This window comes from Hemiscyllium ocellatum, chromosome 31, assembly GCF_020745735.1.
Source record: "Hemiscyllium ocellatum isolate sHemOce1 chromosome 31, sHemOce1.pat.X.cur, whole genome shotgun sequence".
Classification (NCBI taxonomy): Eukaryota; Metazoa; Chordata; class Chondrichthyes; order Orectolobiformes; family Hemiscylliidae; genus Hemiscyllium; species Hemiscyllium ocellatum.
Window position 1 is genome coordinate 8289773 of NC_083431.1, and position 18825 is coordinate 8308597.

Sequence of the window (18825 nt, forward strand, 5' to 3'; positions counted from 1 at the left end):
ATTATGTGCCAAGCACTGCAAAGTGACAAAACCAATTTAAAGGAAAATACAAGAGCTACTTAAAATAGCTTTCAAAAGTTTGTCACTTACTGAGAATGTGAGGTCAGCTATGTCCACATCCATCCCTGTGGTTCTTTTCAAATTGTCATCGTGTGACACAACCACTTGGCCATCTTTGGTCATGTGACAATCAAGCTCCAGCATCTCTGTTCCCAACTGCACAGCACTGAAAGAGTTAAACAGTAAACAGCACTCCCATTACAAATAGCAAGGAGACCAGTCCAACTGTAAATTACTATTTTAATTTTAGATGCAAGTGTTAAAAATGGCAGCACTGCCACCCCAAGTGCTAACTTCCTGGACAGCTTTCGTTCTAATATTGATAATTTGATGTTTAACAGTCTCAATGTCTATTACCTGCTCTGTCCGGTCCTTGTTTCCGTCTCAAGAGTTTATCCATCTTCCCCTGAAATGCTGCTGTACCTACTCTGTGCACCAAAACCAACAACAATACTCAAATTTCTCTTGCTCTCACTCTGTATTCATGCAGCAATGCTTAATTTTTAAAATTAAATTTATTGTACTAGTTTCATCAAAAAAATGAATGTATCTTAGAATAAGGACACAGGTGGAGACCATTCAGCCCACCAAATTCATGCTCGCAGTCCAAAGCTTTCAAGCTGACATAAAAAAAATTTACTAAATCTATCAATCAGTCTCCTCCGTCCCCAAAAAAGTGGGTTTCTTCACCCAAGGAGAGGACTGTAATATAACATAGGAGAAATCTTTCTTTAAATTATATACAGCTTGAGGAGATGACATTCAGAGTAGTTTTGGTCTTAATATTTGAAGAAGGGTACATTTGCAAGAGGGGTGGTGACAAAGGTTCACTAGGTGCAGTCCTGGAATGCAAAGGCTATCTTCAGAGGAAGAATGGAGTAGAATGGGTCTACAATCTCTGGAGTTAGAAAATGAGAGGTGACCTCATTTATTAGAGAGAGTCAGGTAAAAAGACAAAAATTAGGCCAGCATCCTAGCAACAGTGACCCCGATTCCAGTTCAATTCAGCAAAACTAACTGTCCAGAGATTCACACCCCATCTCAATTCTTATATTTGGTTGATCTTTTCAGAGACATTATTACACACCTCTGGAACAGATGAGGTTTGAACCAGGGTCTCTGACCACTGCAGCATGACAGTTCCCACACCTAATTTTCAATTACTTACAAACAAAGCAATAAAGTAACCTCAATAATGGAACATATGCTAAATTGGGTTGCAATGGGCTCGAGACCTGGCATCAACCTTTGTTCAATTACACTCCTGTGAAATCCCTTGTGATCTTAAAGGTCTATGTAAATGCAAATCACTACAGTAAGCTAACATACAGGAGCAAAAATACCATGAACATCTTAGAATGGTTATCTGAAACAATAGTTGACACTATAGCTTTCAAACGTAAACACTCCATGTTGCTAATTATTAATGTGGTTTCAATTGGACCCACTTTCCCTATAAAATACAGTCAATGAGTCTGTAATCTGCTTCCCATTGATACTGCGGACCTTTGGAGATAAAAAGCCTCCAGTCAAAATGTTTCCTTGATGCCATCCATGGCTCAGTGGATAGCAGTTTTCTCAGAGAATGCTAATGGCTCAAATTCCATTCAGAGCTGAAACAGAATCCATCTGTTTCCATGCGTTACAGAGGGAATGCTGTGTCATAAGGGCTAATATCTTTTGGACAATAATTTAAACTGAGGCCCCACCTGCACTCTTGGGCACTTTTTCCAAAAAGCAGAGAAATTCTCTCCAGTGTCTAGACTGATATTTTCTTCTCAATAAACCAATGATCTGGTCACCTTACTGCATTACCATTGTCCAGGATCTTTCTGTTCATAATGTTGGTGCCAATCTCCCCAGTTATCTCATTACTACTGGGCGATCATGAGAAAGAAAATGGACATTGAAATGAACTGTACAAAATTATAGGATCTCCTGGCATGGACGGAGGCCATTAAACCTATTATGCCTGTGCTGCTTCATTGAAAGAGCTATCCAATTAGTCCTACGTTCTCTCCCCATAATTCTGGAAATGTTTTATTTTCCATTATTTTTCCCAAAATTTATTTCAAAAGCCCCTACTCGCTTCCAACATATTCAGGCAGTGTATTCCAGATCTTAACATCTTAGCACAGATCAAGTTTAATTTCCCCTCTGGCTCTTCTGCCAGTTATCCCAAACAGCGTTGCTGCCAGCCTTTCAATCAGTGGAAACAATTTCCCTCTGCTTACTCAATCAATGCCCTTTATGGTTTTGAATTTGTCCATTAAAGGGCAATTTCTCCCATCTCTTCACACAAAGTATTTCATCCCTGGTATCGTTCTCATAAGTCTCTTCTGTATTCTTTCCAGTGGAAGCCTTGTGCTGCAGTGGGTAGCATCCCTTTCCATGGCTTAGAAGCTTTAGTTTCAAGTTCCAGTCCAGGGTCTGATGACCATGGAAGATGCATTCACAACATGGCGACAAACAGGTTGAGTAAAGTCACTACACTTGTACCAAATTAAACAAACTGCTCTTTCATTACAGCAGTTTAACTTGAGGGTCACCACGCCTCAGACAAGAGGTGAGGTTGAGAAGGCGTGTCCTACATGGTAACCTCAGCTGGTGTGGTAACTGAACCCACAATGTTGGCATCACAAACTGGCCATCCAGTTAACTGAGCAACCATTGAGTACCAACCTGCAAATCCTTCCAAAAAAGTACTGTAGGAGGGTGGATAAGAGCCACATGATGGAAAGTAATTATTGCTTTCATCATCATTAGCCGTAGTGCCAGGTTATCATGTGCATTTAAAAGTGGGTGCTGCCACAGCAACTCAGAAACCTCACTTGGCAGCAGTTCTGGGGAGTACAATTCTTGTCCTAGCTAGGGTGGATTCAGGAACAGCCTCTTTGCCCCAATGGAGGTCATAGCGCTGTGGGACATAAAGCTGTAGAGCATGAAAACAGACCAGTTGGTCCAACTTGGCTATGCCGACTAAATACTCTAAATTAATTTAGTCCCATTACCAGGATTTGGCCCATATCCCTCTAAACCCTTCTTATTCATATACAATTCCAAATGCCTTTTAAAGGTTGTAATTGTACCAGACTTCACCACTTCATCTGGTAGCTTATTCCATAAAAGCACCACTCTCTGAGAAAAAGTTGACCCTTAGGTCCCTTTTAAATCTTTCCCCTCTTACCCTAAACCTATGCCGTCTAGTTTCGGATTCCCCCACCCCAGGGAACAGAACTTGGCTATTCACCCTATCCATGCCCTTCATGATTTTATGAAACTCTAAAAAGGTCACTTCTCAGCCTCAAACGTTCTAGGGAAAAACAGCCCCAGCCTATTCAGCCTCTCCCTATAGCTCAAACACCGTAACCCTGGCAACATCCTTGTAAATCTTTTCTGAACCCTTTCAAGTTTCACAAAATTCTTCCTATAGCAGGAAGACCAGAACTGAACACAGTATTCCAAAAGTGGCTTAAACAATGTCCTGTACAGCCACAGCATGACATCCCAACTCCTATACTCAATGCACTGAACAATAAAGGCAAACATACCAAACACCTGCTTCATTATCCAGTCTACCTGGGACCCAACTTTCAAGTAATTATGAACCTGCTTCCAAGGTCTCTTTGCAGACTTACCTTTGAACAGAGAACCCAAGGAGAAGATACCCCCAATTTTTTGATCTCCTTCCTGAAATGCAGCATCCAGAACTGAATACAGTTCTCCAGCTGGGACTGGTTGACAGGAGAGACATAGTGCGGAAGTTTTTCATCGTGCACTCATCAGGACAAATGCAACAAAGTTGATTGGTTGTCAACCCAACCCTGTGTAGCTGAGGGGGTGCCATGAAGAAATAAATGGGTACTAATATGCTCCCTGTAATTCAAAACAGTTCAAGTCTTGAAAGTGAATGGGTTGACTTGCCAATCATCAGCAGCCTTTTCTTCTGCAGTAGAAATTGTTGATATTATATGAAATTTATATTCTTGCATTTGTCCTGACTTAGGAAAGATAGAGTAGAACTGTCTTGCTACATTTTAGCTCTTATAAGGATATGAAAGATTAATTTAAGAGGAAAAAAAAGAGGAAATGAACATGCTGTTGTTCTTGGATAGAATTTACATTAAACTTTCATCCATTCCAGTTGAGCATTAAGACTTAATGGGGTTTCTTCAATTCACTCCCGGTTGGGGGAACCAATCTATGCTTCTCTCATCTTAAGAGGCCAAAGCAGTAATTAAGACATTACGTTAATTGCACAGCTGATACCATCACAGCTATTTGTTCCTATATTCCTGTCCAAATGCCGCCCTTGCCCTCTTTTACTGAAGGCAATGACTCATTCTGCAGCGCAGCTTCATATCCTTTCTATACCTCACAGGAGGCCTTTTGTTAATCATGCAGGTTGATAGACCACGTGAGATGCTAGGGGTAGCCACAAACAACGTTTCAGCAGCACCTTTGCGGAAGTCAAATTTTTGGCCATTACTTCCTTAAAAAAGTAGAGACGCTGTGAAGAAAAGGTGCATTTTTAAAATGTTGGCTTTTAGCACTAGGATACATTCATCCAAGTTTTATTTCTTTCAAGTTAAAATTTGTTAATCACTAGCCTTGATTATATTCAAATATAATTTTTCAGTGGTTTCCGACATTCCATCCTCTGCAAACTTATAGTCATCCAAGTTCTGATGTCCACATCTAAGATCACATCAAGCACCTTTTCCACTGCATCCCTATATTGACTGCTGGTTAAGCAACATCTTGACTTAAAAAATTTTCATCCTCATTTTTAAATCCTTTATCATCTCATCCCTCCCTATTGCCATAATCTCCTCCAGTCCATGATCCCAAAATCTCTGCAGCCTTTTTCATTCCAGCCTCTGGCACATAATTGACTTTGATTACCCCACCACCAAGTTTTGGATGGTTAGCCCCTCAAATTTGGGAATCCTCCAGCAATCTTTCTGCCCTGCTCTCCTGGCTTAAAACTACCCTTGATTACCTGTTATAAATTCACCAACTGTCTCAGGATCAAAGTTGGTTTCATAGTCAGGTCTACAGAACAGAATAAAGGCACTTTGATCCTTTGTGACCACGCTGGTCAAAAACATCAACGAATTATTCTAATCCCATTTCCCAGCATTTAGTCTCGAATGCTTTAACATCAAGTGCACATGTAAATCATTTTTAAGAATTGAGGGTTTCTGTCTCTACCACCCACACAGGCAGCAAGTTCCAGACTCCCACCAACTTCTGGGTGAAAAGGATTTGCCTCACATCTCCTCTAAACCTTCTGCTCCTTATCTTAAAATCTATGTCCCTGTGGTCATTGACCCCTCCACCAAGGGGAAAACAATCTATTCCTGTCTATCCTATGCCCCTCAATTTTATTTGTCTCAATCAAATTCTCCCATCAGTCTCCTTTGCTCCAAGGAAAACAAACTCCAGTCTGCCCATAACTGAAGCCTAGACAACATCCTGGTATATTTTGTAGTAGCATTTGCAGAACAGATGTTTCACTGCATAAAAGGCACTAAATGAATGCAAGTTGTCTCTGTTAACTAGGTTTTTGAGGAATGAGCAAGGACCCCATGAGAATTGAATCATTTTGTCATTCCACATGCAAACACTTGCTAACGTGAAACGGAGGCTCTAATATTAAATCAGCAGCAAGTATAGACCTGCATCTTTTACTGAGAGCAAGAATCTCTCAGATCTATGATCATCCTGAGGTAAACATATGTTAACATCCTTTCAATCTCAAATTCCTTGAAATCACTGCCCAACACCTGTAGAGAAAGCAGTATAAGTGCTAAGTATTCCAGCAAAGAAAGCAGCGGAGGCTACAACGGACAGTCAGTAAGTGACAGTGTCACTCATACCTTAAGAATAAATTTTTTTAAAAAATGCCAGGGCAGTTTGCCAAAGGTACAAAGTACTGCTGTTGAAAGGTCTGGCTCGTAACCTAATCAATGATTCATCACAAGGTCAGGTTTCAGGTCCTGCACATTATCAATGTAGAATGATTGTACAGACTGGCCTCTTAAAGAGATAAGAACCAAGTGACCTGACAGGGGTCAGAGACACACTACAGGAGTTTGATAGGATACACAAAGATGTTTCTATGTGTGGCATCTACATCTAGGAGCCATGAATATAGTACAGTCATAAATACAAGTCCACAGGGAATTCTGAATAGGCTAGATAAACTCCTGAATGTGGATCTCCAGGGTGGGGTTGAGACAATAAAAGAAAGACAAATTTGCATTTCAGTATCTTTCACAAACACAGGATGTCCAAAAGCTCTTTACAAACAATTATATACTTTTGAATTCATGTTCTAATGTAGGTGACAGCAGCCAATTTGCATACAGCAAACTCAAAGATATTGCACATAACAGCCAAGTTAGTGGATGGGGCCTAGCATATTGTTTCAGTCCAAGACCAGCAGACAGTGTAGGGCTCCCTCAGTACTCCATTCGAGCAGCAGTCCACGTACATGCACTCACTCCTGGAGTGGGACTCTCAACATCTCACCACTCAGAGCTACCACCTAAAATACTCCCGTTAGAAAGCACAGATGCATATAAAGAGAAGTTATATAAGCACAGGAGGGAGAAAGGAAAATGGACAATCCAGTTAAGTTGACAAGGAACTTTTGTAATGAATAAACCTGGATACAGCTCATGGACCAAATGGCCTGCTAACTCTTTCCTGAGCAGAACATTCTACATTAGTGGGTGTTGTAAATGGGATGGTGCAAGTTACAGCAAGTGATCAGGAACATGGACAGAACTACACTGTTCTTCTTGGAAAGAGTGCCATGGGATCTCTCACATTCAAAAAGATCATATAGAGGGTTAGTTTAATATCTTATCCCAAAGACAGCATATCAGAGCATGCAGCTTGGGTCTCTCTTGGTACCACACTGATGTGTTGGCCTTCAAGAGGATGGGTTCTAGTCTTAGAATCAGAGTTTGAACCAAGATTCCAACTGGCCCGAACTGAAATCATGGCACCCCTTTAACATGCCACTAAAGCCCTAGCCCAACTAATGATCTCCCAAAGCATGGGTCTCATGGCACGGATTATAAACCACTTCCCTGATTCCCTCCCCAATATGCAATTAAGCCACTGGTTAGGAAACACAAAAAGTGTTTTAAGGTGAATTTGGTGAGAGCAATGCTAAACAGCCCAGTCTACACTTCCAGACAGGATCAAGGTCCTACAGCAAATTTCACCCCCATTAAAGTCCAGTTAGTTGTCAATGTTTCCAATTTACACCAAGCAAGGAAATTCTGGGTTAAATCATAATACAGCAGGAATCAGCCTGCAGGCCTAAATTCAGGGAGAACATTTAACAAACAAGACACAGTGACTGTCATTCTCAAAAAACATTTTAAATAATTCCTGTGCACAATTAATCCACATCTAATGTGGGATACATATCCCATACAATACATTTCTCTAAGTTTAAGGGATTTCATGTTGATAAGGATAGCCTCAGACTACAAGAGAATGTAGACACACTTGTCAGATGGAGCTAATCAGCAGCAAATGGAATTCAATCTGGCTACATGGGAGGTGATGTACATGGGCAGGACATACAAGGCAAGGGAATACATGAAGAATGGTAGGATCCTGGGAACTACCAAGGATCTGAGTGACCTTAGTGTATATGTTCACCAGCTCCTTAAGATATCAGGAAGGTTGATAAAGTGGTTAAGGCGGCATATGGTATTTCTGCCTTTATTAGTCAAGGCATAGGCTAACAAGGGCTTTTTTCTATGCTGTAGATTGCTATGGTTTATGGTGGATGATGGTGGTGTAGTGATCATATCGGGGATACTTGTTCAAATTCCACCACAACCATTGCTGATGGAATTAAAATTCAATTGGTAAAAGATGGTCTCATGAATCGGAGTTTGAGTCACTACCTTAACAAAACTCCTCCTTTAGGGAAGGGAATCCTTACTCATCCTGGCCTACATGTAACGCCATACCCACAGCAATGTGGGCGACTCCTAACTCTTCCTCTGAACTGGCCAGGTAAGCCAGTCAAATTCAGCCAATTAGGGATGGACAACCAATGCTGGTCTAGCCAGTGATTCCCACATCCCACAAAAATTAAATGAATTGAAATTACCTCTGATTTTTTAAAATATTAAGGTGGATTTGCAAGAACAACACTAAACAACTCTGCCCATGAAATTTCTACAGTCCCATGCTCCCAATGTTCTATTCCAAATCATTTACAAAGGGGAAACCTGGTTTGTTCAGTGGCAATGAATAGACAAAATGATCTACTAATAACACATTACATGGCTTTAAGTGAATGGAGGTAACTGCCCTGCAGCAAGGAGATGCTTTTGTATCATAGTTATTTCTCAACACTTGCACTATTTCACATCTTCTCCAGATAATAATCAGAACATTTAGAATGAAGCTAGCAGTTAGCAAAGCAAACAGTAGAGCATTTTAATGCAAATTTCCATCAGTGAAGGGGGCCACAGTGGAATTCAGAAATTGGTCTTGTCTTCCATGTTTTCAAAAACAACTGATAAGGGAAACAGAGAGAAAAAAAAATGTATTTTTCTTCAAACTCTTTCATTATCCTTTCACCCAGACCAATTCTGACCAACCGCTGCCACTCATGAGGAATTACAGGTCTGATTCTGCTGAGAAAAGTACAGAAATAAAATTGTCAAAAGTGATAATCAAATATTTTCACCCATTTGTGAAGGCACATGTCACAGGCAAGACCAGCATTGGTTTGTTGTCCAGCCCTAATTTCCTTGAAGACGGTGAAGAGCCAACTCCTTGAATCTCTGCAGTTCCCACAGTTCGACCTCTTGGTAGTGGTTTGGTACAAAATTGTGGTTTGTTTGGCCATTTCAGAGGGGATTAGGAGTCACCTGCATTGCTGTGGGTCTGGAGTGACATGTAGGCCAGACTGGATAAGAACAGAGAAAAAAAAACTGCAGATGCTGAAATCCAAAGTAGTTCTTCCAACCTCCTGCCTGTCAAGACTGGGTAAGGACAACAGATTTCCTTCCCTAAAAATCCACATCACCAGCTGGATTTCCTCAATAATTGATGAATCCCAATCACTGAGATGGGTTGTTAATTCAAGAATTATTAATTGCATTTACAGGAACTGATGGCACAGCAGTAGTGTGATTGGGCTCATATTCCAGAGGTGCAGACTCTGAGGAAAAGATCAAATCCTACCCTTCAGCTGGTGGAATTTAAGGTCAGCTAACAAACTAGTTCACCACGGTCTCCCTTGTTACCAACAGAAAACGAACTGAAAAAGTGATGATTATAGACTGATCAGGCTGGTGTAGCTGGTTGCTCTTTCACCTTTCAGAAAGCAAGGTTTTGGGCTCATGTCCCACTTCAGAGACTCAAGCACAGGTTCTTGGTCAACGGCCCAGTGCAGTGCCCAACAGGCACAGTGAGAAATGCTCTTGACTGAGGTTGAGCCTGCCCTTTCTGATGATTGCACAATATCTAGTGAGGGTGGGGAGGGGTGGGGGGACGTGGGGAAACAGGGCTGACTTCTGTGGGTTTGGTGTTACTTCATTAAAACAGGATTATCAAATCACTTACCTATATCAGGGTTTCTGGGCTCATGCTGAACACAAACAGTTGCTATGAAGGGTCATGGCACTTCTAAATAACTTGACTGTCTTAAATGTTAAAAAGCCAGAGAATGTGAAAAATATTAAAAACTGTTACCTATTTTTAAAGTGGGGCATTTGAATAAATCTTAGAAGTTTTGATATTTTGTTATAATTGCAACCAGAATTACGCAAAGAAATGAAATGAAAAACAAGTATTATTCTCAACTTGCTCTAGATTCAAACACTTCTAATTAACCCCATTTTCATTAACAATGCAGGACTCTGGGGAGATCAAAGATGGCGGCGACCCAGTATGTCTGAGAGTGCAGTGCTCTGCCTAAGACTTGGGCAAAGTGGGGCACCCACCCTTACCTCAGCTTTTAAATCACTTAGGATAGCTTTTGCCCTGTGAACTTAGCCATTTTAAATCAAACTTGGATAGTTCAAGTCTTTATTCAATGTCTTTTGCGTGGGGTTCTTCCTCCTTGGGGGGGGGGGGGGGGGGGGGGGGGGGGGGGGGGTCTCCGACTTGCCTGGAGGATCATGGCTAGCCCTTTGCTTAGCTGGTGCACCTGGAATGTCAATTGGAGTAATTCACCAATCAAAAGGAAAAAGATATTATCAAGTCTTAAAAGAGAAGGGGTTAATGTAGTTCTCTGACAGGAGACACATCAACTTGATAAAGAACACTTAAAGCTACAACAGGGTGGGTTTGGTCAGGCTTTCTTTTCATGTTTCAGCTCAAACAGCAGGGGAGTGGCCATTCTAATTTGGAAGAATCTTCCTTTCTAAATGTTAAGCCAAATAAAAGGGGAGTCTGGACGGTATATATTGATCAAAGCCCTAATACATGGAGAGGAACATGGAATCTTAAATCTTTATCGTCCCCTGGCACAACCTTTCAAATTTGTAATGGCTGCGTTCTCTAAGTCAGTGGCTTTCAGGGTCCGCTGTACAATTATAGGGGGAGATTTTAACCGTATTATTGACCCAGCGATGTATAGGATACCTAGAAGCACTACAGGTATATCCGAGATTTGGACAACTGGCAGATCTGAATAAAGAGCTAGGACTAGTAGGTGTACGGGGAGGTCTCCATCCCCAGGGTAGAGACTTCATTTTCTATTCTAACCCACACAAGTGCCATACCAGAATTGATATGTCCGTTGCCCCCTCGACCCTTCTGAATTTGATACTGTCCTGTAAAATAGATAATATAGCTATTTCTGATCATGCCGCAGTATATATGGAAGTCAAGACTAGGGATGATGGGATAGGCCCCCGACACTGGCATTTCGATCCTTTCTTATTGAAGGATAGCAAATTCATAAAAGTATTTTTCGCAAGAATTCAAATCCTTGTGGGAAATTAATTCAGGTATGGCTAGTAACCCTTCGATGATGTGGGAGACCACAAAGACATATGCGCGAGGCATGGTCATCTCATATTCTGTGACCCAGCAAAGACAAAAAAGGAGAGCAACAGCGCCTGCTCAATGCTCACCTGAAGTTGGCTGAGACAGTGTACGTTGACAGGCCCTCCATGACTAAGCTACAAAGAATCACAGCCCTTAGCGCAGCTTTGAATACCGCACTTATCCAAACAGCAATGAGGGAAATATTATTCGCAAAGCAGAGATTAATTGAATACCTTGCCAGAAAGGAAAAAAGCTCCCCAAGCCATTACATCCATGAGAGAAAGTGCTGGTACCTTGACTTGTGACTGTAAAAAGATCAATACAGCCTTTAGAAAGTTCTATTTTGGACTGTGTAAGTCGCAGGACTGTGAAGATAGAACTGGGAAGATGAAATCCTTCTTTAAAAATTTGGATCTTCAAGGACTAACCTCAGGACAGGTGTCGATCTTGAATGCCTCATTGACAATTGAAGTGGTTAGGTAGCTTCAGAGTGGCAAAGCGCCTGTGCCAGGTGGATTCCAGGTTGAGTTCTTTCACAAATTCCTAGAGGAACTGGCTGAGCCACTCATAAATATGTATAATTACTCACACAGTCATGGTTGCCTCCCGCCCTCATTGAGAGAAACAAATATTTCTCTCATTCTCAAGAAGGGAAAGCCCCAGAAGATTGGTCTTCATATAGATCCAGATCCTAGTTAAATGTGGATTTCAAAATTCTTTCAAAAATGTTGTGGTTCTGTTCGCCGAGCTGGGAGTTTTTGTTGCAAACGTTTCGTCCCCTTTCTAGGCGACATCCTCAGTGCTTGGGAGCCTCCGGTGAAGCGCTTCACAGGAGGCTCCCAAGCACTGAGGATGTCACCTAGAAAGGGGATGAAACGTTTGCAACAAAAACTCCCATCTCGGCGAACAGAACCGCAACAACGAGCACCCGAGCTACAAATCTTCTCACAAACTCTTTCAAAAATGTTAGCATTTAGATTGGAAAGGGTCTTACCATACATTGTAAAAGAGGACCAGACAGTGGGTCTGGTCACAGATCAACTAATAATATTAGAAGGGTCTTAAATATGATAAAAGCACATCAACATACCGGGTTTAGTGTCTCCCTAGACGCAGAGAAGACATTTGATCAGGTAGAACGGCCATATTTTTATATGCTAGAAAGGTTCATGTTGGAGAGGTGTTTACTAAACGGGTTTCAGTATTATATAATGATCCCAAAGCAGCGGTGATCAACGGTTTAGGCTCGGATAGCTTGTGTCGGCAGGGGCTGTTGTAAGGGATGTCCCCTTTCACCACTATTATTCACGCTAATGATTGAACTACTAGCGGAAGCCATACGAACTGACCCTAATATAACTGCTCAGAGGGTTGGATCAGGCAAGCACAAAATTATTCTATGCGGTTGAGGTCTTCCTTTTCTTAAGTGATCCTTTGATATCTGTGCCTCACTTAATTCAAGTGGTCAATCTGTTTGCTATGTTCTCAGGTTACAAAATCGATTTTATGAAATTGGAGCTGAAAGTGTGTTTGCTGGTTCAAGCGCAGCAGGTCAGGCAGCATCCAAGGAGCAGGAGATTCGACGTTTCAAAAGCCTGATGTAGGGCTTTTGCCCGAAACGTCGAATCTCCTGCTCCTTGGATGCTGCCTGACCTGCTGAGCTTTAACCAGCAAACACATTTTCAGCTCTGATCTCCAGCATCTGCAGAAATCACTTCTTACTATGAAATTGGAGGCCATGCCATTGGGAGGTCTTGCCAGTATATCTGACTTACTGGATGGATCTTGTTTTCCCCTTCGGTGGTCACTAGAGGATTTTCTATAATTCGGTATCTTTATCACTCCAGTATTTAGTCAGTTGTGTAAAGCCAATTATGTACACTTACTGGAGAAAATGAGGCAGGACTTCAACGCTGGGGATATCTCCCAATATCCTCATTAGGCAGAGTAGCCTTAGTCAAAAATCAATATCCTACTTAGTCTTCTATATACGATGAGAATGCTCCCCTTGATGATGACGAGACAGGCGTTGCATTAGCTTTACGGCTGGCTCAGCTCCTTTATTTGGAATCATAAACAGCCCCTTATCAAATTAGAAAAGCTGCAGCTCCCACAAGGGGAGGACTGGACTTTCCCGATTTCAGGAGGTACCAATTGAGGTCCTTATTACCTTATGTAACTGACTAGGTCTCTTGTGATAAAAAGTGAGGTCTGCAGATGCTGGAGATCAGAGTTGAAAATGTGTTGCTGGTTAAAGCGCAGCAGGTCAGGCAGCATCCAAGGAACAGGAAATTCGACGTTTCGGGTTTCTTGTGACCCACAATCAGTCTGGTTAGATATGGAGACATCCCAAGCAAAATGTTCGCTCATCAATCTTTTATTTATGGACAAGATGAGAGCTATTATGGACTATTGTATAAACTTTATTGTATTAAATACAATTAAAGCTTGGAGGATAATGCGACAAGATTAAGGTAACCTGCAAAAAATCTCCCCTTATAATCCCTATAGTGGGAGCACTGGGATTCCAGCCAGGGCTGACAGATGCTACATTTAAAACTTGGAAGTCCAGAGGTATCTCCTGCTTGGGAAACCTGTTCAGTGGGGAGGTTATGATGTACTTTGAGCAGTTGCACCAGAGGTTTGATCTGCCTAACAGGGACCTTTTTTTGGCATTTTCAAATAGGAGACATTATACAAAAGACCACACTGATAGTCAATCCCTACAAATTGGATAGGAATAGTAGAATGCTATGGCTGATGGGGCCACCCTCAGTCAGTACTCTATCGCTCACTCTGCGATAAGGTATCGAAGGACATAGAACGATTACATAGAACCTGGAACCAAGAATTAAAGTTGGAAATCTCTTTAGAAACGTGGGAGAACATCTGGAAAAATGTCAGAAAGATCTCTCTGTAATAGAACTCAGGCTATTCAATTAAAGATACTTCACAGGGCTCATATAGCACCTGAACAACACAAAAGGCAGGAGCATCCCCAATGTGTCCTAATGTAAAATAGAAGTTGGCACTCTCACACATTGTCTATGGACAAGCCATAAGATCCGTAGATATTGGGATAGAGTAACAAATGCCTTGACAGAGATCTTGGGTACAGAGATTCGATTGGATCCGATCCAGTGTCCCTGCTTTTGGGCTCTTCAGATTTCCCCCCTTGGATGTGCATGGGAGGAAATTATTTACCATCCTCTCCTTTTGCAAAAGGAAAAATATTGTAGTGAATTGGGTAGCTGAAAGCCCCCCCAGGACTTCTGAATTGGCACAGGATAGTCATGGAATATTCGCCCTTGACTACCTCAAATATGGGGCACCAAAAAAACAGAATTACTTTATAAAATATGGCAGCCCTTTTTGAACTATAATAGACGTATCTCGGCCATATCGTCCAGGGCTTTGTTTAGCTGTGGTAATGGTTCTGGCTGGCTCCGGGGCCTCCCGGGAGGAGGAATCCCGTATAAATGAGTTTTTATGATGACTTGATGTAAATCTATTGAGCATGTATCTAGTTATCTAATTTCTTTGTTGTTTACTGTTGGTAATGTAGGATATCCTATTTTATGTTTTGGCTGTTTGTACAACAGATTAGCAGTTAGTTGAGTTTTCGTTTTCCTTTGTTTTATTTTTAATTTTATTTGTTTATTTAATTTTATATTGGTGCTTATACTGGTTTGTATTATATATGTAATTTTGTAAAATAATCTTTAAAATGTTCTTTTTGCAATAAAAATACATATTATAAAAAACAATGCAGGACAAGCAAGTCCTAGCACTAGAAAAGAGGAAGCGCAGTGTTGCCATGGAAATTTAGAAGGCCTGTCTTAGAACCTCATTCACGTTTGTTATTGAAAGATTGTGTTAAGGACAGTCCAGGGTGCGTAGAAAAGCAAAGGAACGGCCAAATCCCACATTATGTTCGAGTGTGTGTGGTAGCAGCGAGGTCAGAGTTGACACATCATATGACTAACTCGATAGTCCCTTTTTTTGGAAGTGCTGCTTTGCGGGAGAGCTCTGTTAAAAGTAAGTATAGCTTCCATTTTTGCATCACAGGAGCAGATAACAATGCCTTTTGGAAAATTAAGGAAACAGAAGCTCAGACGAGTTGAAGCTGACAGGCGACTGTGAATTTAGGTTCTGTAACAGAGTTAGTTCTGAGAATGTGAGGGACAAGTTGATAACGCTGTTAGAAAAGTATTAATTTTTCCTTAATTGACAGCTAGAGTACAAAAGGAAAGAAGTTATGTTAATTTTTCTATAAATCACTGATTAAGATTTTAAACAGCACTCATTAGAAAATATGTCAAGGCCTTGGAGCGATTGTACAAGAAATTCACTAGAAAGGGGCTAGAGACGAGGGATCTCAGCTAAGTGTAGTAACTATAGAAGCTAAGATTACTCTCCTTGAAACAGAGAAGGTCAAAGGGAAATTTAATAGAATCATATACACAGCAATGCATGGGGGGGGGGGGGGGGGGGGGAAAGAGAGAGAAAGAGGAAGAGAGAAGAGAAGAAGGGGGAGAAAAAGAGAGGGAGAGAGGGAGAGGGAGAGGACAGTCAAATCTCTATCTTACATTCATCAAGAAAATTTGCTAAAATATGTCAAAGCACACTGATTGATTGACTGGTGGAGGCAATTCCAGAGGATACACCAGTTAGATCACTGACAGTTAACTACAAACTTTAACCAGGTTAGTTGATTGATATGGCAATGCCTTGACTGGATAAATGAATGGCTGTCACCTATTTGATGCATTGATACAGTCGGTGTTCTTTCGGTCTGCAAAGAAGAGAGCTGTTTTAGTGTCTCAGAGGAGTCTACTTGTCATTAATTCAGCACTCTCCTTTCATACAGTATAGATGTTATCATTACATTGGTACTCTTGCTAAAAGTCCTGACACTGCAAGACAATTGATCCTGTAAAAATATAGGATTAAAGGAGGCCCTTCAGCCTGTTGAATTTTCAACAAATCTAGTTAACCACATTCCTCAATCTGTACATTCTGGCAATCTTTGTTCCTTCTGATATTTATACAAACCCCTTTGAAGGCTATCCACAAATTCTATCCAGCACCTGATCAGGCTCTGCATTCCAAATTCGAGCCACTTGTGAGTAAAAAAATTTATCCTTGTGTCAGCTCTGATTCTTTTTCCAATCACCTTCAAGCTGTAAGCTTGAAAGAAAGCTGGAATTCCAAAGGAGAGATGCCAATTGTTATTTGTCCCAATTTATCTTGAACTGAGAGGGTTGCTTAGTCATTTTGGAGGGCAGCAGTTAACAGTCAACACATCTGTAAGTCTAGAGTCACATGTAGGCAAGGATGGCAGATTTCCTTCCTTAAAACGCACAAGTAAACAAGATGGTGTTTTGTTTACAATAACTGATTCAGCTGTCACTGATACAAGATTTATATCTCAGATTTATTCATTGAATTCAGCTGCTATCGTGGTATTTGAACCCATGACCCCAGAGTATTGATCTAGGCCTCTAATTACCAGTCCAGTGACAAAACCATTATGCCACCATCTCCTTTTTTTTAAAATAAATCCTTCAGCTAAAGAAAACAGCCTCACCTATTTAACGCATCCAGCGCTTTCATGTTTTAAATATCTTTCAGATTACCTCTTGACCTTTTCAACTCAAAAGGAGTTCAAAACATTTGGAAGTTGTCAGAGGCAAAAGGGGAGACTGTTTTCACTGGCAGGAGGGTCGTACTAAAGGACACACAGGGAAGATGAGATTATTGTGGTTCTGTTCGCCAAGCTGGGAATTTGTGTTGCAAATGTTTCGTCCCCTGTCTAGGTGACATCCTCAGTGCTTGGGAGCCTCCTGTGAAGCGCTTCTGTGATGTTTCCTCCGGCATTTATAGTGGTTTGTCTCTGCCGCTTCCGGTTGTCAGTTCCAGCTGTTCGCTGCAGTGGCCGGTATATTGGGTCCAGGTCGACGTGCTTATTGATTGAATCTGTGGATGAGTGCCATGCCTCTAGGAATTCCCTGGCTGTTCGCTGTTTGGCTTGTCATATAATAGTAGTGTTGCCCCAGTCGAACTCATGTTGCTTGTCATCTAAGTGTGTGGCTACTAAGGATAGCTGGTCATGTCATTTCATGGCTAGTTGGTGTTCATGGATGCGGATCGTTAGCTGTCTTCCTGTTTGTCCTATGTAGTGTTTTGTGCAGTCCTTGCATGGGATTTTGTACACTACGTTGGTTTTGCTCGTGCTGGGTGTCGGGTCCTTCATTCTGGTGAGTTGTTGTCTGAGAGTGGTTGTTGGTTTGTGTGTTATTGAGTCCTAGTGGTCGTAGTAGTCTGACTACCATACATCAGGAGCATTTCCAAACTGAGCAAATGCCAACTCTGACAGATGTCCCATCCCCACTCGGGCAATTTCCACTGATTATTTGAGACATCAACGGAGCTGGCTCCATTCTGGTGCCTCAAATTTGAGCCAGTGACAATCACAAGTTGGCCCTCAGGAGGGAGGTGGCGAACAGGGTGAGGAGACAATGCTTTCATTACAGGCACCTCTATTTTATGCTGAAGTCTGAATTCTAACCACCCATTCTCTGGGAATGCATTATTTATCAGGTATAATACAAGAAAACATGCAGTCTGAGCTATAATCTTATGACAAATATATCACACACTATGGGTCAATTTGAATAAAAGTTTTTAAATGACTGGATGTAACCTCAACCCCCATGACTGGCTCTTCCAACTCTGCAGTCATGTTGATTCAAACACCTGAAATGGTGTCAGAGAGAGAAACTGTTTGAAAAACAATGACCTGAACTTGACAGAATTGTTACAGCCATTCGGGTCCATTGTGCCTGTACCAGTTCTATTACGTGCTGCCAATCTCCTGCCCTTTTCCTCACAGCCCTGCACACTATTACTATCCAAATCATATTAATGCCCCTCTTCAATGCCTCAAATGAACCCGTCTCCACCACAATTTCAAGCAGTGCATTCTCGACCCTAACTCCTTGCTGAGTGAGAAGATTTTTTTCCCCCTCATCACTGGTACAAAACAAGTTACAATTTGGCATATGCAGCCTGCTTTCGTGGTGAAAACTGATTCCAATTGCAATTTCAACTGGAAATATTTGTAAACGAATTAAAATTGCATAATTGCAAGGCAAGTGGGACTAATTAGATAACTCCTTCAAAGAGTCAACATGAATGAATAGACTGAATGGTCTCATCTGGCACCCTCAGATTCTAACCACAGAGTGCACTCCAGCTAGAAGTCAAATATTGACAATACTGCTCAAGGGGACTAGCTCTCTTTGCCTACCTCAGTGTGCAAATATTACTTTTGAACCCATAGTAAACTGTTCTACCCTTCAAATTAATCCGAGGGGCACAAGAGAAGCATCAATTGGCATAATGCAGGAATCATTCAGACTACAGTCCGAAGGTTCCCAGATACTCATTTTACTTGCTTTCTACAATGGACTCATTTACCTTGCAGTTTAAAGATTAGAATCTTGCTGTCACGAGAGACCAGTTTATACAAATACACTAAAGCAGAGGGCAAGATTACACATGCTTTCAAATGGAATCCTACAGGGCCAGCCCAGGCAGTGATGCAGGAAACTGGCTTGTGTTAACTCTTCTGCTTGTGGCTGGTGACTGCAACTCTCCCTGATCGGTGGCCAGCTTCTCTTCTCCCTCAGCAGGAATGGAGCTGCCTGAAAGGGTGGG

The 18825-nt window shown here is 41.5% G+C and overlaps 1 protein-coding gene across 2 annotated transcripts in view; it reads right to left on the reverse strand.

Annotated features, from left to right (window-relative positions):
• gdpd1 (glycerophosphodiester phosphodiesterase domain containing 1) overlaps positions 1-18825 on the reverse strand; it is a 53842-nt gene that overhangs the window by 19875 nt on the left and 15142 nt on the right. For both annotated transcript variants that reach the window (XM_060848139.1, XM_060848138.1), the window contains exon 4: positions 91-226. In XM_060848139.1, coding sequence (XP_060704122.1) covers positions 91-226 — 136 coding nt within the window. The remainder of the gene's footprint in view (positions 1-90; positions 227-18825) is intronic.